Genomic DNA, 26,447 nt, shown 5'->3' on the forward strand with positions numbered 1-26,447 from the left:
ATTACAACAAATAGACACTGACATTGTATCACATGCCATAAACATCCCACTGACATTACAACGAGTGGACACTGACACTTTATCACATGACAATAACATCACACTGACATTACAACAAATAGACATTGACATTGTATCACATGCCATAAACATCCCACTGATATTACCACGAATGGACACTGACATTTTATCCCATGCCATAAACATCACACTGACATTACAACGAGTGGACACTGACACTTTATCACATGACAATAACATCACACTGACATTGCCATGAATGGACACTGATACTTTAGTCTCAGTAACCCTACTTGTTTTGCGGTGCAGTAAATCACTAAGACCTAACCAAATATCATGCTTCATAACCCCCCCACCCCCCACCCCAAAAAAAAAACAAAAAAAAAAAAAAAAAAAAAAACGCCATTGCTGTCTCCGTCTCCACGATCCATCAATCGGGAAAAATATTAGCCAGCAAACATAAATTTGGCGAGAGTTATTTCCCCTTAAGTTGGTAGCGTCACGCCAGGTGGTTGGAAACTGATATTGGCGAAGCTAGAATAAAGGATAATACAAGGAGAGTGATAATGGATCTGCTAAGAATTCCGACAGTATTTCTTGTATTCGTTGAGTCACTTCTAGCTATTCCTATAATATATGCAGTGAACAAAATGACACTGATGACGGATCAGCGTTGGATTTTCGCAGTTGCTGTGTTTGTTTTAGCACTAATTGGCGTGATATCCTTCGTCTTCGTCAAAGCTAGTCCAGCGAAGAAAGAAGTTCTTTTCTATGGTAAATGAAATGTCATGAGCTATGTCAAATAATAAATTTAACTTCATTGTCAGTGCACCCATCAGCTCCGACTCTCTTGTCACGTACTGCACTAGGCTAGCCTACGCCCAAAACATAAATATCGTCGAGGTCATACATGTAGCACTAAATTTTAGTCCTACAATGGAAGGCGGTACTCCTGCTACTTGTGACAGGGATAGTTACGAGTTTTGAACTAGAGGCCACATTTTCAAGAATATCTCGCACTGCAGGCAGATTTAAGTCTACCTGCTTTAGTCTTACCTTCATTACTGCAATCTTATGCTGTATCGTCTTTTTCCAAAGTGCAGTAGAAATAACCAATGATTTTTAAAATTTTGAACTCATGTAGTCCCGAAAAAAACACACGCTACGCCTTGAATACTTACACATGATAGAACGCTGGAAATGAAATATTCTGTTTAGTATGATTTTCCGTTTGATTTTTGGCAAGTTGTCATTGTTTTCATCTATGACAATTTTCAAAACCATTTAAAATTTCTTGTTCCAAAATTTTGATCCATGTGCGGATTTTTTTAATGTTCTAACTTCTCATCATTCCTCTAAACTATTTAAGTAAAAAAATATATTGGAAATCATAAATCCTAAGATTTTTTAAACTTAAAGAGGCATCAAAAACATGTATTAGATGTGTTCATTGTGTTTGTAGGCATCAGAAACATGGTATTAGATGCATTCATTGTGTTAGTAGGCAGAAAAACATGGTATTTGATTCACTGATCAACACTTTATCAACTAATCTTCAGAAGTTATAAGCATTTGATGTTTTGTGTGGCGGTATTAAAAACTAGAATGTGGCAAACTTGCAATTTAGTTTTAGTATACCTAGTTCCTTTGGAAATAGTGGTTTGCTAACTTTTCCTCAAAAATGCCTCCTACATTCATATTTCATGACAATTTTTATTGTTTAACAGGAACAGTTATAGGAAATTGTGCCATTTTTCCATATCCCCAACAATACCTGCTCTTCTTCTTCGCTCCAAACACAAACTCCAGACAATATCCTCTTTTTAGATTTTTTTTTTTTTTAAAGTTCTATAGCTTTGGAGTTATAACAGACTTAAAAATCTTACAGAATCCATTTTTATTAAAAAGAATATTTCTGATAATGTGGTAAAAACAAGACATCCTCTTGACATAACTGATACTTATGGGCCAGTTGACATTTTGCTACGGTGACATGCTGCATGCAGAAACATTTATGTCACAGGAGTTTAGAGGGTTGCTACTTTAGACTTGCTACTGTGATCGGCTGCATGCAGAAACATTTATGTCACAGGAGTGTAGAGGGTTGCTACTGCTACTGTGATAGGCTGCATGCAGAAACATGTCACAGGAGTGTAGAGGGTTGCTACTGTGATAGGGTGCATGCAGAAACATTTATGTCACAGGAGTGTAGAGGCTTGCTACTGTAGACTTGCTACTGTGATAGGCTGCATGCGGAAACATTTATGTCACAGGAGTGTAGAGGGTTGCTACTGTGATAGGCTGCATGCAAGAACATTTAAGTCTCAGGAGTGTAGAGGGTTGCTACTGTAGACTTGCTTCAGTGATAGGCTGCATGCAATAACATTTAAGTCACAGTAGTGTAGAGGATTGCTACTGTAGACTTGCTACAGTGATAGGCTGCATGCATGAACATTTAGGGCACAGGAGAGTAGAGGGCTGCTACAGTGATAGGCTGCATGCAAGAACATTTAAGTCACAGGAGTGTTGAGGGTTGCTACTGTAGACTTGCTACAGTGATAGGCTGCATGGAAGAACATTTAAGTCACAGGAGTGTAGAAGGTTGCTACTGTAGACTTGCTTCAGTGATAGGCTGCATGCAAGAACATTTAATTCACAGGAGTGTAGAGGATTGCTACTGTAGCCTTGCTACATTGATAGGCTGCATGCAAGAATATTTAAGTCACCGGAGAGTACAGGGTTGCTACTGTAGACTTGCTACAGTGATAGGCTGCATGCAAGAACATTTAAGTCACAGGAGTGTTGAGGGTTGCTACTGTAGACTTGCTACAGTGATAGGCTGCATGCAAGAACATTTAAGTCACAGGAGTGTAGAGGGCTGCTACTGCAGACTTGCTACAGTAATAGACTGCATGCAAGAACATTTATATCACATGAGTTTTGAGGGTTGCTGTTATATACTGGCTACAGTGATAGGTTGCATGCAAGAACATTTAAGTCACTTGAGTATAGAGGGTTGCTACAGTGATAGGCTGCATGCAAGAACATTTAAGTCACAGGAGTGTAGAGCGTTGCTACTGTAGACTTGCTACAGTTAAAGGCTGCATGCAAGAACATTTATATCACATGAGTTTATGGGGTTGCTACTGTAGACGTGCTACAGTGATGGAATTCATGCAAGAACATTTAAGTCACCGGAGTGTAGAAGATTGCTACTGTACACTTGCTACAGTGATAGGCTGCATGCAAGAACATTTATATCACATGAGTTTATGGGGTTGCTACTGTAGACTTGCTACAGTGATAGACTGCATGCAAGAACATTTAAGTTACAGGAGTGTAGAAGGTTGCTACTGTAGACTTGCTACAGTGATAGGCTGCATGCAAGAACATTTATATCACATGAGTTTAGAGGGTTGCTACTGTAGACTTGCTACAGTGATATGCTGCATGCAGAAATATTTATATCACATGAGTTTTGAGGGTTGCTATTAAAGACTTGCTGCTCCCTCTTTGTACTGTACTTTAATACAAAGCCATCAGCTCACATTCTCATTTATATTGAGATTATATCGCTTTTATGTATCCACCGTCTTTTTAAAAATGGAATCCATGGAACAAATGGGCTATTCCCAGAGTAGGTAAGGGTGGGAACTATTTCCCAAGCAGAGATTACATTTACATTGTACCATTGTCAGAAACTACAAGGCAATTTACACTTTTTGCAGATTACATCTTAGATATAAAGCAAGGTCTAGGTTCATTTCTAAGTTTCAGTTGAAATAATTTTTTATCATGATTTAGCATAAACTCCCAATGTACAATTTGGGCATTTTATAGTCAGTAGAAAACCATCAGTCCTATTGGACTTGTTGAGCATATATGACCAGTTCCAGAGGCATATGTTGTCTCTCTGATATATATATACTTTATGTATCAAAGTTTGCAAATATCTAACTGAAAGATGTGGGAAGGAAATGTCTAACAAGCCTCCAGAAATGTGGGATACCTTTTGTGCATGTTCCCTTCTTGATTGATAAGACCCTGCTAAAGGAGAGACCACCCATTTTACTGAACCACATTTGAAGTGGTGACCTTAAAACAGGGTGACCAATGTGTTTAAAGTTGTAGAATTAGTTTTGAAAATAGTTTAAGACCAGAAACTGGCAGTGTTGAAGGCAGTTACTCATCATTGTTCACCATGGTACCACTCACTTGAGATCAAGCTTAAAAGACTCATGTCTCAAGATCATAATCACATACTGCCTTGTTAAGATTGGAAAAACTAGAAAAAGAGTGTGTGTGTGGTTTGGATTTTTAATGTAGCTTTAACAATTTTTCAGTCATATCGCTACGATGTCTGCAGTGTGGCAGTTTAAAGTGATGTCTAGCACTGGGGCATCATGCCGCAGACATGTATCGTGATGTCCCACCCAGTCACATTATCCTAACACCAGGCCGATCAGTCCTAACGCTAACCTCTTAATGCTGAGCACCAAGCGAGGCAGCTGCTAGTACCATTTTTGTAAGTCTTTGGTATGACTCGGCCTGGGTTCGAACCCATGACCTCCCGCTTCCGAGGCGGATGCTGTAACCACTAGGCCACCGAAGCGGTTCTAGAAAAAGAGAGATGGCATCTAAACCAGAATAACATAAGGTACAAGGTAGGGGGTAAGAAAACATCCAAATGCACAGACACCACTAAATTTGTGATGCCTGGACTTGACCCGGGAGTATGATGTAGGCATATGGTTACATGGCAGCTTGATAAATGCAGGTCAGAGGTCAGTATGCCTCAAGGGCTGCGGATTTCTATGTGTAAAAACACCATTTGGTTAGGTTTTGGGAAGCGTAATGTGAGACCCATCATGTAAAATAAATATGTATGTAACTGAGCATTATGGTGCTTTATAAATCATATTGGTCTGAAAATGATTGATTACTCTTTTCCTGCTGAATCTTTGAGATTTCAGAAACATTTGTGTTCAGATCTGCACACTAATATCCAAGCTCTAATTTCTCTTTCAGTGTGGAGTGTATTTGCCTTCACCTCCTGTGTGGATTTGTTTATAGGCTTGGAACTGGATCAGTATGTTTCTGGTTTTATGGAGTTTTATTTCCGTGAAGGAGAGCCATACCTGCAGACAGCACATGGAACACTCATCAACTGGTGGGATGGGACGGGTCACTATGCCTTATATTTGATACTCATTGCTCTTTGCTGCGCTGGGTGAGTTTGGGGCTGAAATTTAAAACAAAATATTTCCTAAGTCATTTCTCAACAAAATTATAAATTACATTACCTGCTTAAAATTAAAAAGCAGGTGACATCATTTTCCTGAAAACTGTTTGGTTAAATTTAGTAATGGTGTATTTGTTCAATGAAAAATTTTGTATGAGTTTGCATGTAAAATTAATGAGGACTTGGTTCATGGTTTGATCTTAACGATGTCCTCTTTTTAAAACCAGTTAGTAATATTGCATTTGCTCCATGAGAACTTTGTGTATGGGTTAATTTTAAGGATGTTTCCTTCTGTAAAATAGTGAAAGCTTAGTGCATGGGTAGATCTTAAGGGTGTCCTATTTTACCAAATCAATGACAACTTAGTGCATGGGTTGGTCATAAGCATGTCCCCTTCAGAAAAATGAATGAGAACTTTGCACATGGTCTGATCTTAAAGGTCTCCTCTTCTGTAAAATTGGTGTATGTTAGGATCCTAAGGACATCCGCTGTTCCAAAAATCAGTTTGTAATATTGCATCACTTTCCATGAATGCATGGGTTAGTCTTAAACTGTGTTTCCCAATGTTTGCTACTTGTACCATCAGTGGTATGTGAAAAGGTTTTAGGGGTTATGCAGCAGCTAAAATTCACACTAAAAAATCACTGTGGCACTTCGAGAATGCTTATGCCAATAAGACTGATGTCCCTAAAGGAGTACACAAATGTTTTAAGTATGGAAAACAATGGTCATAAGAATGTCCTCTCTTCCGTAAAATTAATGATGTCTTCTTCCATAAAATTAATGCGTACTGTACATGAGAACTTGGTGCATTAGTTGACCTTAAGGATGTCTTCTTCTGAAAAATTAATGCTTACTGTACATGAGAACTTGGTGCATTAGTTGACCTTAATGATGTCTTCTTCTATAAAATTAATGCTTACTGTACATGAGAACTTGGTGCATTAGTTGACCTTAAGGATGTCCTCTTTTGTAAAATTAATGCTTACTGTACATGAGAGCTTGGTGCATTAGTTGACCTTAAGAATGTCTTCTTACGTAAAATTAATGCTTACTGTACATGAGAGCTTGGTGCATTAGTTGACCTTAAGGATGTCTTCTTACGTAAAATTAATGCTTACTGTACATGAGAGCTTGGTGCATTAGTTGACCTTAAGGATGTCTTCTTACGTAAAATTAATGCTTACTGTACATGAGAGCTTGGTGCATTAGTTGACCTTAAGGATGTCTTCTTCCGTAAAATTAATGCATACTGTACATGAGAACTTGGTATGTAAGTTGACCTTAAGGACGTCTTCTTCCGTAAATTAATGCTTACACAGCTTGGTGCATTAGTTGACCTTAAGGATGTCCTCTTCTGTAAAATTAATGCATACTGTACGTGAGAACTTGGTGCATTAATTTGCTTTTAGGATATCTTCATCCAAGATATTTTACTATGTGCAAGATTTACTTGTATTAATAATGCAATCTTGCATATAATTGGCTGAGTTTTTTACCAGTTGCAAACTTGATTAAAATGCTAATAAAATATAGATGTTGGATTTTTTAATATGAGTGAGATCTATGCATATTTATAAGGTGATCTTGTATCTGATTGGCTGAGTTTTATTTTTCATTCAGTAGTTTGTATTTTTTACTGGATTTTGATCAAGTTGGTATATGACATCCAGATCTTTGATAGTGTGATTATAGTCAAATTCATGAATATTAATGATATGACCTTACATCCAATTGGCAGAGCTTGTTAACACTCAAGCAACTTTATTTTTCATCATGTTTTGATCAAACTTGTTAAATAGTCTTGTATTTTTAAGATGTTGGATGAGTTGATTATGAGCAAGATTTGTGCATATTAATGAGATAACCTTATTGTATAAGCTTGTTGCCACACTGAGACTGAATTCCAGTTTGATTTCATTCCATCCTGGTAAATAAGCGTTCATTATCATTGCTATCTCTGGGTTTTGTAGTGAGGGAAATCTTGCATAACAACGAGATATCTTGCATCTGATTGGATGAGCTTGTTTCCTGTCTAGATTAAGATACCATATTTGTCATGTAGTTTATTTTAAATTGGGTAAGTCGGTTTATCTCATCAAGGTCAATGGGTTTATATCATCAAGGATTATTGGTTTATATCATCAAGGTCTGTGGTTTTATATCATCAAGTTCACTGAGTTTATATCATCAGGTTATTGGATTTATATCATCAAGTTCATTGAATTAATATCATCAGGTTATTGGATTTATATCATCAGGTTATTGGATTTATATCATCAAGTTATTGGATTTATATCATCAAGTTATTGGATTTATATCATCAGGTTATTGGATTTATATCATCAGGTTATTGGATTTATATCATCAGGTTATTGGATTTATATCATCAAGTTATTGGATTTATATCATCAAGTTATTGGATTTATATCATCAGGTTATTGGATTTATATCATCAAGTTATTGGATTTATATCATCAAGTTATTGGATTTATATCATCATGTTATTGGATTTATATCATCAAGTTCATTGAGTTTATATCGTCAGGTTATTGGATTTATATCATCAGGTTACTGGATTTATATCATCAAGTTATTGGATTTATATCATCAGGTTATTGGATTTATATCATCAGGTTATTGGATTTATATCATCAAGTTATTGGATTTATATCATCAAGTTATTGGATTTATATCATCAAGTTATTGGATTTATATCATCAGGTTATTGGATTTATATCATCAAGTTATTGGATTTATATCATCAGGTTATTGGATTTATATCATCAGGTTACTGGAATTATATCATCAAGTTATTGGATTTATATCATCAGGTTATTGGATTTATATCATCAAGTTATTGGATTTATATCATCAAGTTATTGGATTTATATCATCAAGTTATTGGATTTATATCATCAGGTTATTGGATTTATATCATCAGGTTATTGGATTTATATCATCAAGTTACTGGAATTATATCATCAGGTTATTGGATTTATATCATCAAGTTATTGGATTTATATCATCAGGTTACTGGAATTATATCATCAGGTTATTGGATTTATATCATCAGGTTACTGGAATTATATCATCAGGTTGTTGGATTTATATCATCAGGTTATTGGATTTATATCATCAAGTTATTGGATTTATATCATCAGGTTATTGGATTTATATCATCAGGTTACTGGAATTATATCATCAAGTTATTGGATTTATATCATCAGGTTATTGGATTTATATCACCAAGTTCATTGGATTTATATCATCAGGTTACTGGAATTATATCATCAGGTTATTGGATTTATATCATCAAGTTATTGGATTTATATCATCAAGTTATTGGATTTATATCATCAAGTTATTGGATTTATATCATCATGTTATTGGATTTATATCATCAAGTTATTGGATTTATATCATCAGGTTATTGGATTTATATCATCAGGTTATTGGATTTATATCATCAAGTTATTGGATTTATATCATCAAGTTATTGGATTTATATCATCAGGTTATTGGATTTATATCATCAGGTTACTGGAATTATATCATCAAGTTATTGGATTTATATCATCAAGTTATTGGATTTATATCATCAAGATCTTGGATGAATTCAGTCGTGAGCAATAGACTGTGCATATTAATTATGCCGACATCTTTAGAAAAGTTGTAGTTTAAATATATTTACTTAAACTATTAGATATGCCTGCTTAGTGAAATAGTCAACTGTTAAGTAATGTAAACAAGATGAATGATATCAGGCCCACTTGGGCCTCATGTTATTGCTTTTCCTCAGCAAAAATTATGGTTAAAAAATGAATCAGGATGGCTTATTACTGTTAGATATTATGCAATTTTTAACCTTCTATACACAATATTCAGGTGCAGAAATTGGTAATTGGTGCATGTTCAGATTTGACACTCACTTTTTAGCTTGTATTTAAACACTGAAACTCAAACCATTTGCTATAACATTTTAATTCTTCCATCCAAGCTTACTGTAGATATCATCCTCAAAGCTAAATTTTGGGACCACTTTTCTCTTTTCTGCTTATCAGTTACCTCCCTTTCATATCTGACCAGATATAAATGTTTACATGCATGTGGATGACAAAGCTACTCACTGTGTAAATTGAAGTAAGCTAAATTCTAACACGTCATTGTGAATGTGGATAAATTTTCAAATAACTGAAGTTTTATCAGTTGGGCAAAATTGAGCAATTCATTGGTAGTTTTTCTTCCACTATATATCAATACATTGTTATTTTTTCAGTCAAAGTTACAGAGAAGTTGGCCTTTACTGGGTGGGCTCTATTTTCAACAGTATGATTGTGTTGATGGTTGGTAGCGTCATAGGTGAGTATTCATCACAGGAATCACTTTTGTTTAATTTTGAGAGCATTTATGACACATCAACCCTTTGAAGTTTATATTTGCTGCAGCAAGTGAAGAAAGTGCCTTTCCCATGGAAAGATAATAGTAGCTGATCTGAGCAGATTGATGGTGGGAATTGAACCTGCAACCTTCTGATGATGAGTACAACAGTTGAACCACTGTGGCTCTGAAGTAAAAGTCAGGAGGCAAAAGAAAATAAACCCAACCCTGAATGAGTTAATTACACAGCTGCTATGGTAACAGATTTTGCACCTTCTTCTGCAGAAGGCACTTTTACTTTTGACAGATTTGTTTCATAGATTTGATGTAAATCATACTGACAAACACACTAACCTGGTTTTGTTCAGGCAGGTATAAACAACCATGATTGATGTGATGACATCACTTTTAGTTGTATATGTACAATTTTTATTTGAAGAAAATTAAATAAATAAAATTTGCTGATAAATAATTCTCAGCAGTAACATTACAGTTGTGGCTATGTATATTTTATCCTATATTCAGTATTGTCTTTTGCATTTGCTTTTTTTTAGTAAGAAAGCAGAACAAAAATGCATGTTTACTGACTTGGTGTTACAACATGAACACAAAAAGTAAATATGACTCCAAGAAAGGAATAAATCTAATTTCTCAATTCTCACCTTACATTCACGAGTCTGTTGTGACTATGTGTCACAATATACCTCACATGACAGATCTTGCTACTTGATATAGTATTTCAAAATACCAATTCATTTAACTGAACACGACCAGTAGAAATTAACTTAATTCTTCTGTGATACCAGCTGACTGACTTGACCAATGGGAAAAAGACAGAATCTTGTAAATATATTTACTAATAATTCTATTATTAGTAACTGTGAAGGCATATGTAATCATCAATTTATAGATCCTGTACAGTTTTATGTACTTTAATATTTTAAAATAGACCCTATGCAAATAAGAAATCCAGCTATAGATAATCACTTCAATTTACAGGCATGAATAAAAATTAAAAAAATTATACAAAATCATGTACCAGAGTTACAAAAATATATATGTACATGACAGTACCCCAGATACAGCATTGTGGTAGCCCTAGGGTTGCCTGCACGGTACAAGGTAGCCCAGATCCAGCTCTGAGGTATCCCTAGGGTTGCCTGAACAGTACAGGATAGCACAAATCCAGCACTGAGGTAACCCTGAGGTTGCCTTAAGAGTACATGGTAGCTTAGATCCAGCATTGAGGTAGCCCTGTGGTTGCCTGCATGGTACATGGTAGCCTAGATCCAGCATTGAGGTAGCCCTGGGGTTGCCTGCATGGTACAAGGTATCCCAGATCCAGCATTGAGGTAGCCCTGAAACCAATTTTGCATTATGGTAAGTCTGTCATGTTTACAATTGTAAGGGACATCATAGCATTTTAGCTCTGTCAATGTTTACCAAATCTGCCTTTCATTTAAATGATAAACAAATCAATTTGCTTTCCAGCATATTTTGTTTCCTCAAAAGAGGAAGATAACAGCAGTGTTGACTCTGCAGCCTTTTCTGTCTTTGGTATATAATTGTAAAGTTGACAAATATCTGAATTATAGAAAATACATATTTTCTGACTTAGTGAAGAAGACAATGCTTTTCCAGTCTTTCATGAAAACATATGCCACAGAATGCTAGGTCTTGCATGCAGATGAACTGATCACATTTAAATTACATCATTGTTTGTTGCAGTGTTTACAATTTTTTTTAAACATGACAGCCTTACATTGGAAGCCCCTGAGTTATATAAACAGTACATGGTATGAGCATATGCTGTGATGTCTGAATGTAACATATGCTGTGATGTCTGAATGTAGCATCTGCTGTGATGTCTGAATGTAACATATGCTGTGATGTCTGAATGTAACATATGCTGTGATGTCTGAATGTAACATATGCTGTGATGTCTGAATGTAACATGTGATGTCTGAATGTAACATATGCTGTGATGTCTGAATGTAACATGTGATGTCTTATTGTAACATATGCTGTGATGTCTGAATGTAACATGTGATGTCTGAATGTAACATATGATGTGATGTCTGAATGTAACATATGCCAAAGTAGCAGGAGGATATTTTGGTCTTTAGAGATGGTTTAATTTTGCAAATGATTGCTTCATGTCATCCCAAGATGTTCTAAATTTAGTGGAGTTATGGAAAGTTTTTTTCAGCGAATAATTTAGATGTTTTTCTCACTAAGGCTGACAAAGTAAAGAACTTGTGGTTTGATTTCATATGTACTGAATCTTCCAAACAGATCCTCACTGTACAGACAAAATATGCTGTTCTTTGACAGGTCCAACTGGACTCAAATGGTCTTACATGCTGAATATTCCCTATGTGTTTTTTCCAATCTATGCTGCTGTCCGATTTTTGAGGGATGGATCAAAAGCAAGAGGGACCAACAGACAGGTAAATGTTCTGTGAACAGGCCTGACCTTTGGCCTAGTAAACTCTTGTATAAAATTTACAATGACCAGTGCTTGGAACAGGCCTGTCCTTTGGCCTAGTTAACTCTTGTATTAGAGGCCGACTGAAATGAGGTTTTGGCGCTGAAAGTTGGAAAATGGCCTCTTTCAGCATAGTTTCAGTTTCGGCCGAAGCCAACAAGTTAGCTTTTGGTTTCAGCCGAAACTGATATTGACTTTCGGTCATCAGCTGAAGATCTATTTTAACTTTCAGAATGCATCGCTAGTGCTGCGTCTATTACTCTGCTTGTCAGCCGGTCAGTCGGCACTAGGCAATTCTAGGCACTGTTGCATTTCAGTCTACTTGCATGTTGAATACATAAATTTCGAAGTCTGACAATATTGATTATTTCAGTTAGTTAAACTGTAGCGAATTAATCTGTGTGAAGTAGAAAATTAAAGTTAATAATAAACGGATTAGTTAATCACCGCAAAGAATGTCAGAAAATGCAGTGTGAGATTACTTCACAAAAATCGATTCTGATGCAAGCAAGGTGCAATGCAAAGAATGCAACAAACTGTTATCACATGGCAGTGATAAACCAAGACTAAAGAGTTTCAGGCTTGAAAGGTCATCTGGCCAGCTGCCACAAGGAGCTCCATGGTACGTATCTCAAGATGTCCATGAATGATGGAGCAGAGCATGCCTCGAGAAAGATGATGATGGAAGAGAAAGCGACTAAACATGCATTACTGAATTTTGTGCAGACGCCCTTGACATCAATGTCGAGAGCAGAATGGTCTGGCCTGATGACCACGTTGCAGTGCAGCGAATTGATAAGTGCATCATGGACTTGATCGTTGTCGACATGTTACCCTACTCAGTTGTTGAAGTGCAGCATTGCATCATGACCCAGTTAACTCTTGTATAAGATTTACAATGACCAATGCTTGGAACAGACCTGCCCTTTGGCCTAGTTAACTCTGTATAAAATGTACAGTGACCAATGCTTGAAACATGCCTGCCCTTTGGCCGAGTTAACTCTTGTATAAAATTTACAGTGACCAATGCTTGGAACAGGCCTACCCCTTGGCCTAGTTAACTCTTGTATAAAATTTACAGTGACCAATGCTTGGAACAGGCTTGCCCTTCATCCTAGTTAACTCTTGTATAAGATTTACGATGACCAATGCTTGGAACAGGCCTGTCCTTTGGCCTAGTTAATTTTTGTATAAGATTTACAATGACCAATGCTTGGAACAGGCCTGCCCATTGGCCTAGTTAACTCTTGTATAAGATTTACAATGGCCAATGCTTGGAACAGATCTGCCCTTTGGCCAGATTAACTCTTGTATAAGATTTACAGTGACCAATGCTAGGAACAGGCCTGCTCTTTGGCCTAGTTAACTCTTGTATAAGATTTACAATGGCCAATGCTTGGAACAGGTCTGCCCTTTGGCCAGATTAACTCTTGTATAAGATTTACAGTGACCAATGCTAGGAACAGGTCTGCCCTTTGGCCAGTTTAACTCTTGTAATAGATTTACAATGACGAATGCTAGGAACAGGCCTGCCCTTTGGCCTAGTTAACTCTTCATAACATGACAATAGTGCTGTAGGCATAATTTATGTCTTATCTTCTTGCAGTAATTGCAAGAACTTTTTTATTATATTACTGATGTATAATACTGTGATCCTATTCTTACAATGGTTAAAAAATAAAATTGTCACTCAACTTGAACAGATAAAGGTCCATGAATGCATCTGAAGGCACTGATGATACATAATTTCAACAAGTATAAAATGTAGATGCTTCATGTAATGTATCCTATCTATAGTCCACACATCCTTGGTATTCTGGTAATGTATCATATTGATACAATCCACACATTCTTAGGATTATGGTAATGTGCCATATTGATACAATCCACACATCCTTGGGATTATGGTAATGCATCATATTGATACAATCCACACATCCTTGGGATTATGGTAGTGTGTCATATTGATACAATCCACACATCCTTGGGATTATGGTAATGTGTCATATTGATACAATCCACACATCCTTGGGATTGTGGTAATGTGTCATATTGATACAATCCACACATCCTTAGGATTATGGTAATGTATCATATTGATACAGTCCACACATCCTTAGGATTATGGTAATGTATCATATTGATACAATCCACACATCATTTGCATTATGGTATTGTATAGTTTTGATAACGTCCACACATCATTGACATTATTGTAATGTATAATTTGATAAAGTCCACTCATGATTTTTTAATGTTATCTAAAATTTTATTTGTAAGAAAATAAAGATCTATCATGTCTGTTAATTTACAAGACATGTGACAGAGATAATGCCCTGTCCCGTCATGCACCCACTCGGTCTCTCAGTGATATGATATGTCATACTTGATGGGGTCATAAACAGTATGTGTGTGTGTGATTTGGATTTTAACGTAGCTTTATCAATTTTTTTCAGTCATATCGCTACGATGTCTGCAGTGTGGCAGTTTATAGTGTTATCTAGCACTGGGGCATCATGCTGCAGACTATAGCATGATGTCCCACCCAGTCACATTATACTGACACCCTCTTAATGCTGAGTGCCAAGCGAGGTAGCTGTTAGTACCATGTTTGTAAGTCTTTAGTATGACTTGGGTGGGGATCGAATCCATGACCTCCCACATCCGAGGCAGACACTCTAACCACTAAGCCACCGGAGCGGTCTCATAAACAGTAAACCATGCACACTTTATTGACTTCATGGTGATCAACAGATGCAAATTTGCAAGGAAGCATCATTAGCAGATAGTTATTTTCTGCATGAAGCCATGGCAACTTGCATCAGAATGCATGTTAGTTGGTGTAGAGACTGTTTCATAATCCTGTCCATACTTTCAGCAACACTACCATGATGTGTGTAGAGATGAAAAATCATGTGGGCTGTTCTTTAGATAGTAAAGTGTTTGGCTTGCTCATGGTCGATGTGGACATTTATCATGGCCTGAATAGGTCAGTTTAGACAGTGTTGTCATTTATCATGGTCAGGATAGGTTGTTGTAGTCAGCATCATCATTTATCATGGTCAGAATAGGTTGGTATAGACAGTGTTATCATGTATCATGGTCAGAATAGGTTGATGTAGACAGTGTTATCATTTATTGTGGTCAGAATAGGTTGATGTAGACAGTGTTATCATTTATCATTGTCAGAATAGGTTAATGTAGACAGTGATATCATTTATCATGGTCAGAAAAGGTTGATGTAGACAGTGTTATCATGTATCATGGTCAGAATAGGTTGATGTAGACAGTGTTATGATGTATCATGGTCAGAAAAGGTTGATGTAGACAGTGTTATCATGTATCATGGTCAGAATAGGTTGATGTAGACAGTGTTATGATGTATCATGGTCAGAATAGGTTGATGTAGACAGTGTTATGATGTATCATGGTCAGAATAGGTTGATGTAGACAGTGTTATCATGTATCATGGTCAGAACAGGTTGATGTAGACAGTGATATCATTTATCATGGTTAGAATAGGTTGATGTAGACAGTGTTATGATGTATCATGGTCAGAATAGGTTGATGTAGACAGTGTTATCATGTATCATGGTCAGAATAGGTTGATGTAGACAGTGTTATCATGTATCATGGTCAGAATAGGTTGGTGTAGACGGTGTTATCATTTATTGTGGTCAGAATAGGTTGATGTAGACAGTTTTATCATTTATCATTGTCAGAATAGGTTAATGTAGACAGTGATATCATTTATTATGGTCAGAAAAGGTTGATGTAGACAGTGTTATCATGTATCATGGTCAGAATAGGTTGATGTAGACAGTGTTATGATGTATCATGGCCAGAAAAGGTTGATGTAGACAGTGTTATGATGTATCATGGTCAGAATAGGTTGATGTAGACAGTGTTATGATGTATCATGGTCAGAATAGGTTGATGTAGACAGTGTTATGATGTATCATGGTCAGAATAGGTTGATGTAGACAGTGTTATCATGTATCATGGTCAGAACAGGTTGATGTAGACAGTGATATCATTTATCATGGTCAGAATAGGTTGATGTAGACAGTGTTATGATGCATCATGGTCAGAATAGGTTGATGTAGACAGTGTTATCATGTATCATGGTCAGAATAGGTTGATGTAGACAGTGTTATGATGTATCATGGTTAGAATAGGTTGATGTAGACAGTGTTATGATGTATCATGGTCAGAATAGGTTGATGTAGACAGTGATATCATTTATCATGGTCAGAACAGGTTGATGTAGACAGTGTTATCATGTATCATGGTCAGAACAGGTTGATGTAGACAGTGATATCATTTATCATGGTCAGAATAGGTTGATGTAGACAGTGTTATGATGCATCATGGTCAGAAAAGGTTGATGTAGACAGTGTTATCATGTATCATGGTCAGAATAGGTTGGTGTAGACAGTGTTATCATGTATCATGGTCAGAATAGGTTGATGTAGACAGTGTTATCATGTATCATGGTCAGAATAGGTTGATGTAGACAGTGTTATCATGTATCATGGTCAGAATAGGTTGATGTAGACAGTTATCATGTATCATGGTCAGAATAGGTTGGTGTAGACATTGTTATCATGTATCATGGTCAGAATAGGTTGATGTAGACAGTGTTATCATGTATCATGGTCAGAACAGGTTGATGTTGACAGTTATCATGTATCATGGTCAGAATAGGTTGGTGTAGACAGTGTTATCATGTGTCATGGTCAGAATAGGTTGATGTAGACAGTGTTATCATGTATCATGGTCAGAATAAGTTGATATAGATCATTGTTATAATTTTTATCATGGTCAGAATGGGTTGATTTTTACGTGTTTAGGCTCAAATCAACAGTAACACAAGAAAGAGTGAAAGCAACAAGCTTTGAAAATATAGCAAATAATTTATTTCCCTGGAAAAATAATGTGAAAATGAAAAAATATGGGAACTTACAGTTTCCAGAATCAAATCCAAAAATAATACAAGAATTGTCCACAAATATAAATTTTCAAGTCCTAATATTGAAATGTTCTAATGATTCCAAGTTCGAGTCATGACGAAGAATCCAAGATGGAAGGCAGTGACGTATGCTGTAACCTGTACTGTGTTGACGTCTACAGTTCCTTGTAGAAACAGAATAATTAATCCACCGGTCTTGGAAATCCTAATAAAATTTTCAAGAAAAGTCCTTGTTCAAGAGTTCTGTATGAATACAATAATATTTCCAGAGAAACAAATTAATTTTCTAGAGTCCAAATATATACCCCAGAAAGAACCACCAGCCCACAAGAAGCTACTGGAAAGCTTTCTCACATACCCACATTGGCTGAACCCAAGACTCGAACCCACACAGACAGGTGAGATGGCAGTAATCCATAATGGTGAGCACTTTAGACCACTTGGGGGCCAAAGGGGCTCATCACAGACCCTTAGGACAAAATGTGTAAAACCAGACCCTAATTAAGAAGAAACAGATACTAGCATAAACTGCTAATATTTATGATAATCCTCCAAGACTTATTTTTATAATATTGTAATTCCCCCAAAAATTACTATTGGGCTTGACCAGAAATGCATGTCATTTAAATGCTAGGGATTTTTGAAGAAGTAATCTGTTTGTAGTTAAGTAGGCCTTATTTGAAATAGTTAGGCCCTTTTTGAAATAATTAGGCTCTATTTGAAATAATTAGGCCCTATTTGAAAAGAAGAAAGATACTAGCAACAAACATCTAATTTTTATGATTATCATCTAAGACTTGTTTGAGGACCTAATGAAATAAAACTTCATTATCAAACTTGACCAGACATGTTGATGAATTCGGTGATGTGTGTGTGTGTGTGTGTGTGTGTGTGTGTGTATATATATATATATATATATATATATATATATATATATATATATATATATACTGCTATTTATGCATTCTTGTAAGAAATACAATATTAATGTTGCATAGTATTAGGCTAAATAATTTAGATTTGTTAGCATGTATACTCCTGATTGATATAATTATTTATTTCTTGCTCTGTGTTATCATTTGAGAAGGCTTGATCACTAATAGACATGTATACAAAATAACTGTTATCATTTGAGAAGGCTTGATCACTAATATACATGTACACAAAATAACAGTGTTATCATTTGAGAAGGCTTCATCACTAATAGACTTGTACACAAAATAACTCTGTTATCATTTGAGAAGGCTTGATCACTAATAGACTTGTATACAAAATAACAGTGTTATCGTTTGAGAAGGCTTGATCACTAATAGACTTGTATACAAAATAACTTATCATTTGAGAAGGCTTGATCACTAATCAACATGTACACAAAATAACTTATCAATTGAGAAGGCTTGATCACTAACAGACTTGTACACAAAATAACTGTTAGCATTTGAGAAGGCTTGATCACTAATATACATGTACAGAAAATAACTTATCAATTGAGAAGGCTTGATCACTAATATACATGTATACAAAATAACTGTTATCATTTGAGAAGGCTTGATCACTAATAGACTTGTATACAAAATAACTGTGTTATCATTTGAGAAGGCTTGATCACTGTTAGACATGTACACAAAATAACTGTGTTAACATTCTAGAAGCCTAGGCATTGCTAATAGATTTGTAAACAGTATAAATTTTATGTTTATTTTCAGTCCAGGTCTGGGCAGCCAACATGGGAGAAATTGGTAGAAGTTTTCTTTGGACTTTGGTTTGCAGCAGCAATGGTACTGGCATTTTTCAGGGGCATTGTGAGTATGACCATCCATTGTGTGATTAAAGGATGGACAATAAAAAATATTGGTTTTTTTCTTGCTGATAAGCCAAATACTTGTAGTGGTCTCCATTAAAACCTCAATCAGACGTTACAGAAAACATCTCTTTTTTGTACTCTCATGAGGTTAGGTAACATTTTACCTTATTCAGTTTTGCATTTCTTCAGTGTGGGAGAAAAGTGGTAGAAGGTGTCTTGAAGTTTTATATAAATAAAAGTTAATTTGCAGTTTTCTCATCTCTGTTAAGAATGAGTGAATTGTTTACCATTTATTGAAGTGAAACCCTGTATTTTAAGGATTTGGCTGTTTCAGTCGTTATCTTTTAATTTTCATCTCTTTTAAATAATTGTTAAACTGTTTTTCCTTCATCTTATGAAATGTTTACTTTTAATTTGAAGGTTTTATTTTCCTGAAAATGTTGTAAAAAAATTGTATCGTCATGACTTGTACTACCTGAATTTTATTTGGCATGTGGCCAGGATTGTGTTGATGTGTTGTCAGACTAATAGGTGAAAGATTTTTAAGTGGTTTGCTTTTTTGTTCTGCAGGCAATCCTCGGATGCAAAGGTGTAATATTCCAAAAGTATCTGACAGATTTTGAGCCATACATCAAAGATGATAATGAGTATGGAAAAATGCAGGTATGTTTATATAATTTCATAGTGACTGTTCATTTTAAAATTTTTAAAAGGAGGAAATTGTAAGTTAATTAAGAACCTAAAAATAATAATAAAATACCTACCATCTTTCATATTTTGTACAAAATTTAATTTAAAAAGTTTGTTATAGGGGTTAACATGCCCGGTAAATCTATATATCTTTATCTCAGAACCTAAATTTGATTTGTTATATCCCATTTTGGTAGCTATATGTCGTTTACTAGAATCCATTTGTTATATCCCAGTTTGGTATCTGTGAGTCTCTAACTATGTCGTTTACTAGAATCCATTTTAGCACCATAGCACAAAAGACTGTTGAACTCAGAGTAATCAAGTAATCAAATTTGAAACTTATCCATATGTAGATGATCTGATTAGATTTTCATGCCTTTACACGTTTTTAACTTTGTGGACTTTACCTTCTTGGAAATGAAGCAGGCGTATTTGTATATTATATGTATATGACCAGCTTAGATTTTCAGGCTATTAAATCAATTTATTACTTATTTTGAACTCTTTTATACTTATATTTGTTTTAGTGAACACAATTAAGCATGGTTCACATTCACCAATTCAATTTTTTAAATTTTTTATATACTTTAAACTTCATTAATTTTATTTAATATACCACAATCTCCATTAACACATTAGATTTAATTTGCTGTGATCTCCATTAGTACGTTTGATTGTAATTCAAGTGTGATGTATTCAAAGATGTGTATGTACTCAATATAATTTATTATATATTTAGTTCTAAGCCAAGGGAAATAACCTATCTGATATTGTGTAGAAATGTCATGATCTGATGATTGCAGCATATTCCTACACTATTGTAGACTTGTTCTTTCCATTAGTTTTGAACAAAGAATGCATGTATGTTTTTGTAAACAGTTGTCCTTAGTAAAATTTTACTTAAACCCATATAGTATTCTATTCTAACTTCAGTTAAGTTGTACATTCAGATATTCGTCTGTAATCACATATTCATCTTGATCAATCTTTTTTTGTATCAGGTGTTGACCCACTTGTTCTACTTCATCCCATTTTATCTGGGTGCCATGTGCTCTCTGATATACCCAGGTCAAAAATGGATTGGGGACTGGTCACTTATACACGCAGGAGCTGCAGTACAGGTTACTACCATTTAAATTTTATTCAGAGCTATGTTTTCTATGACTTCTCAGTTATGTTCACAGAAATTTTAAAAAAATATGAATTTGAATTTAATAGATTGGTTTTGCAATTGGTTTTCTCTGCTAAACAATAATAGCTGGAGTTCAGGATATTGTTTTACCAGTGGTATTCTTCATAATTATAAACTACTCACTCTATACATAATAGCTATAAACTAGTCATTGTAGATATCTGTAATTATAAACTAGGCATTGTAGAGATCTAATTATAAACTAGGCATTGTAGAGATCTGTAATTATAAACTAGGCATTGTAGAGATCTAATTATAAACTAGGCATTGTAGAGATCTGTAATTATAAACTATGCATTGTAAAGATCTGTAATTATAAACTAGACAATGTAGAGATCTATAATTATAAACTAGTCATTATAGATATCTGTAGTTATAAACTAGTCATTGTTGAGATCTGTAATTATAAATTAGTCATTGTAGAAATTTGCAGTTACAAACTATTGATTGTGGAGATATGCAGTTATAAAACTAGTAATTATATAGATCTTTCAGTTAATATCTTAACCCAAGAATTTTGTTTTCACTGAAACATTTGATATCACTAAACTGAACTAAATTCATGTCTGATAAAAACCATGACCAAAGATACGACTCTTGTCAAATTTGAAGTATGTAAATTTAAGAGTTGTGATGATTTTCAAAAAGCGCCAGCATTCCAGGTCATCCTGATAAAAGGATGAGTTAGTTTTCCTAAACAAGTTTTGTGTATTGATATCTTTTACTCTAACTTTGAAGATTATGAAATTAGTAGAGATGTAGTAGGAGTTAGCTGTACGTAGATTAGGCAATTATTGCCACATGTAAGCTATGTACATAGATTAGGCAATTGTTTGCCACACATAAGCTATGTACATAGAGAGGCAGTTGTCACATAAGTTCTGTACATGGATTAGGCAGTTATCAGACATAAATTATGTAGATAGGTTGGGTAGTAGTTGTCACGCATAAGTGTTGTACTTAGATGGGGCAGTTAATGCCACACATAATGTCTCTACATAGATTGGGCAGTTATTTTCACACATATGTGACATACAAAGATAAGGATTAGGCAGTATTTGTCACAAATAATTACTCTAAATAGATTGGGCAGTTATTGTCACACATAATCACTATACATCGATTGGGCAGTTATTGTCACATGTAGTCACTACGTAGATTGGGCAGTTATTATCACCCATAATCACTGTACATAGATTGGGTAGTGATTGTCACACATGATTACTGGAAACAAAATGGGCAGTTATTGTCACACATATGCACTGTACATAGATTGGGCAGTTATTGTCACACGTAGTCACTACATTGGGCAGTTATTGTCACCCATAATCACTGTACATAGATTGGGTAGTGATTGTCACACATGATTACTGTAAACAGATTGGGCAGTTATTGTCACTCATATGCACTGTACATAGATTGGGCAGTTATTGTCACACATAATTACTGTACATAGATTGGGCAGTTATTGTCACACATAAGTGCTGTACATAGATTGGGCAATTATTGTCACACATAAGTGCTGTACATAGACTGGGCAGTTATTGTCACACATAATCAATGTACATAGATTGGGCAGATGTTGTCACACTTTAAGCTCTGGAAAGCATTGCAGAATTAGTATAAATCTTCAAGCTACAATCTTTGTGAAGATTACAGCTTTTGAGTTCTCGTGGGTCGGTGGTTCTTTCCGGGGTTTTCCGGGTTCTACCTCCACCATTAATACTGGCCGCCATGTATAGCCTATCGTGCTGAAAAATGGCGTTAAACCCCACAACAACAACAACAACAACAACAGCTTTTGAGCAGTGGGTTTCAGTTACAGCAAAAGTTTGGCAAACTGTTTAATGACCATTGTGAGGGTAAATTGGTTTATATTACGTACATTAAATGTGTTCCTCAGAATGTAAAATATTTATTTCTCTTAATATGAAATTTATATTCATGGTTTTTTAATTCTTTGCTAAGTCTCAACAACTTGGATCTCACATAATATGAAAGATAACAGATATTCCTAAATAAGATGGTCTGTCATATGCATCAGACACCCTTTAATGAGTCCACTGGATGTTAAAGAAAACAAAAATTGTAATCCTACATAATCATATTTATCTGCCTTGGGTTTGTAAAAAAGGTGTTTTTGCAGTACTGGTATGTATGACTTGTATAATCTAGAAAATGTAATTATCACAAACTAAATTAACTATGGTTAGATACTTGTAAAGCTTTCAGTGAATATTTTTTCACACATTTCACCCAGAATGTTTATCATATCACTGCTTTTGACAGTGTCATTATTATTTTGTTGGAAAAGTGACCCTCTTCTTCTATTCACAGTCTCAGTTGTCTTTTATTGGAGGCTCCCTTCACTGGCGAACACCTGAGAAGTTCAAAGTTCCCAACACAAGTGAGGCTCACTTGTTTTTCTGGCTGGTCAACCTCAGTTTACTCATTGTGCCACACCTCCATGCTCTGTATTGTCACAGAAATGAGGTGGCTCAGCTATTCCTAAGGGGGACTACTACAGCTAGCTCACCATCTAAGTCTACACCTTCAAGGAGTGAGGGTCCTGTTGCTACCTCGCTATTCAAGTCAACACTTTCAAGGGGGAATGGTCTTGTTACTACCTCACCATCAAAGTCTACACCTCCAAGGAGGGATGGTCCTGTTACACGGCAGATGAGAAAAGTGAAAGCCTCTTAATGACATTGAGCTTTGATCAAAATATTCTTCATATGCATCTCAGCAAGAGAGTTTTCATAACATTTACATCGATGTGTTGAATTATTTTAAGTGTAGAATAAAATTATTTCCATATCTGTAGTCAGAATTATGCCACATCATAATAGACATGTTTGGATTTTTTGGGGGGTATTATTTGTACATGAAGGCAACAATAGGAAATAGTAGAAAGCACTGTTTTCTGTGTTGGTGGGTTTTTTCTACACAGGACTTTATCATCTTGAATCACTTTTTAAAGGCAAATAAAGGGCTTTGAGTGTGCTTACATGCCAGTCATTGGGTTAGTCCAGTGCAGGATAAAGATTTACAATTTTGTGAATGGAACTTAACAATTTGTTTGTGATATAATTGGCCAGTGGGCACAGACCAGAAGAATGTATGGGATGGTTTGTCCTCAGTTGTCTGCCCATTTCTTTGTACCAGTTTCTTGTCATTACAACTCTTAAACTACTAAGACGATTCTTTGTAATTTTATACATACATTTGTCCCAATACATACATTTGTCCCAATGTCTAATTGGACCTAAATAAAATGACGTCCCTTGGACATCCAGTATTGCTGCCAGTGATTTTCTAGACCTTTTTTTTTTGCTGCTTTTCCTGAATGAATGGGTATAGAATCATCATCTGGAGTTTATACTGAAAGATTTCTTTTAATGTCTTGTTGGTACTAAATGAACAAATTTTGTGTGTCTTTTAATTAAAAATAATATATTAACAAAGATTTGTTTATTTTTTGGATTTTAAACTTAAGACATTATTTGTAATGTGTTATGTGTTAAACATTTACATTTTATATAGACAGCTAACTTAATTTCTTTTAAAGAGAAAATTAGATAATCTAACCACTTGTCCTTGGAATAGATATACCCCAGAATTACATTGAAAATATGTCAGATCTAAACACTAACTCTTTTTAAATATGCATATAACTATTTAGTTTGTGTGATGAAGTAATGATCCAGTTTGCTTTTTAACATTCTGCTTAGAAAATAAATAGTCAGCAAAATCGATAATTTGACTCCTAATCCACAGAGAAATAACACCAGTCAGCAAAATCAATATTTTGACCCCTAATCCACAGAGAAATAATGTCAGTAAGCAGGAATCTTGTTTGGACTACCTGTCTGCTGAGATGTATATATAGTGAAAAAAATTATTGATAAATAACAAGGATTTTTAAAGTATTTTTAAATGAACACTTTTGAATTAAGTATCATTTCACCTATGATTTTTCAAGAAGATTTTGACATAATTTTGAATGTCTGTGTTTCTGAATGTGAGACGTAGATTATTTTTACTCTGTGCATGTTAACTTGCTTAAATATATAATATGAATTAATCATAATATGTGTCATATTTTAGAAATAGCTTACTTTCCAGAGCAAAACTCAATATGAATTTGATTTTAGAGGTAGGTTTACTTTTATATTTGGTTTCATTTTAAACTATTCAGTCAAATATGTATCAAAAGTTGTAAAAGTCATCTATCTTTTATATCAGTTTCTGCATTCCAGCGTAAAGTATATGATATGCTAGGAGCTACTGCTTCCTGATATGCTAGGAGTTCCTGTCTTTGGATATGCTAGGAGTTCCTATCTTTTGATATTCTAGGAGTTCCTGACTTTTGATATGCTAGGAATTCCTGTCTTTTGATATGCTAGGAGTTCCTGTCTTTTGATATGCTAGGAGTTCCTGTCTTTTGATATGCTAGGAGTTCCTATCTTTTGATATGCTAGGAGTTCCTGTCCTTTGCTATGCTAGGAGTTCCTGTCCTTTGATATGCAGTGAGTTCCTGTCTTTTGATATGCTAGGAGTTCTTGTCCTTTGATATGCTATCAGTTCCTGGCTTTTGATATGCTAGGAGTTCCTGTCTTTTGATGTTCTATGAGTTCCTGTCTTTTGATATGCTAGGAGTTCCTGTCCTTTAATATGCTAGGAGTTCCTGTCTTTTGATATGCTAGGAGTTCCTGTCCTATGATATGCTATAAGCTCCTGTCCTTTGATATGCTAGGAGTTCTTGTCTATTGATATGCTAGAAGTTCCTGGCTTTTGATATGCTAGGAGTTCCTGTCTTTTGATGTTCTATGAGTTCCTGTCTTTTGATATGCTAGGAGTTCCTGTCCTTTAATATGCTAGGAGTTCCTGTCTTTTGATATGCTAGGAGTTCCTGTCCTTTAATATGCTAGGAGTTCCTGTCTTTTGATATGCTAGGAGTTCTTGTCCTTTGATATGCTATCAGTTCCTGTCTTTTGATATGCTAGGAGTTCTTGTCTTTGGATATGCTATAAGTTCCTGTCCTTTGATATGCTAGGAGTTCTTGTCTATTGATATGCTATAAGCTCCTGTCCTTTGATATGCTAGGAGTTCTTGTCTATTGATATGCTAGGAGTTCCTGTCCTTTGATATGCAGTGAGTTCCTGTCTTTTGATATGCTAGGAGTTCTTGTCCTTTGATATGCTATCAGTTCCTGTCTTTTGATATGCTAGGAGTTCCTGTCTTTTGATATGCTAGGAGTTCCTGTCCTATGATATGCTATAAGCTCCTGTCCTTTGATATGCTAGGAGTTCTTGTCTATTGATATGCTAGGAGTTCCTGTCTTTTGATATGCTAGGAGTTCCTGTCCTTTGATATGCAGTGAGTTCCTGTCTTTTGATATGCTAGGAGTTCTTGTCCTTTGATATGCTATCAGTTCCTGTCTTTTGATATGCTAGGAGTTCCTGTCTTTTGATATGCTAGGAGTTCCTGTCCTATGATATGCTATAAGCTCCTGTCCTTTGATATGCTAGGAGTTCTTGTCTATTGATATGCTATAAGCTCCTGTCCTTTGATATGCTAGGAGTTCTTGTCTATTGATATGCTAGGAGTTCCTGTCGTTTGATATGATAGGAATTCCTGTCTTTTGATATGCTA

At 35.3% G+C, this 26,447-nt stretch overlaps 1 protein-coding gene across 1 annotated transcript; it reads left to right on the top strand.

The window, feature by feature from the left end:
• Nucleotides 1-511: 511 nt before the first annotated feature.
• On the top strand, nucleotides 512-23,638 carry LOC149800702 (transmembrane 6 superfamily member 1-like). Its single transcript, XM_089954739.1, has 8 exons — nucleotides 512-795; nucleotides 5,050-5,251; nucleotides 9,543-9,625; nucleotides 11,978-12,093; nucleotides 18,810-18,905; nucleotides 19,478-19,570; nucleotides 20,602-20,721; nucleotides 23,130-23,638. The coding sequence occupies exons 1-8, from the start codon at nucleotides 588-590 to the stop codon at nucleotides 23,493-23,495; spliced, it is 1,284 nt and encodes a 427-aa protein (XP_089810865.1). The 5' UTR covers nucleotides 512-587; the 3' UTR covers nucleotides 23,496-23,638.
• Nucleotides 23,639-26,447: the final 2,809 nt, after the last annotated feature.

The sequence above is a fragment of the Sinohyriopsis cumingii genome, chromosome 4, assembly GCF_028554795.1.
Source record: "Sinohyriopsis cumingii isolate HCF-2022 chromosome 4, ASM2855479v2, whole genome shotgun sequence".
NCBI classification, from domain to species: Eukaryota; Metazoa; Mollusca; class Bivalvia; order Unionida; family Unionidae; genus Sinohyriopsis; species Sinohyriopsis cumingii.

What these genes read in the sequence shown, in the direction of transcription:
- LOC149800702 (XM_089954739.1), top strand. Translation starts at nt 588, where the DNA reads ATGGATCTGCTAAGAATTCCGACAGTATTTCTTGTATTCGTTGAGTCA. An exon ending in TGGCATTTTTCAGGGGCATT is followed by an intron (nt 18,906 to 19,477) that starts GTGAGTATGACC and finishes TTTGTTCTGCAG; the next exon opens with GCAATCCTCGGATGCAAAGG. An exon ending in ACGCAGGAGCTGCAGTACAG is followed by an intron (nt 20,722 to 23,129) that starts GTTACTACCATT and finishes TTCTATTCACAG; the next exon opens with TCTCAGTTGTCTTTTATTGG.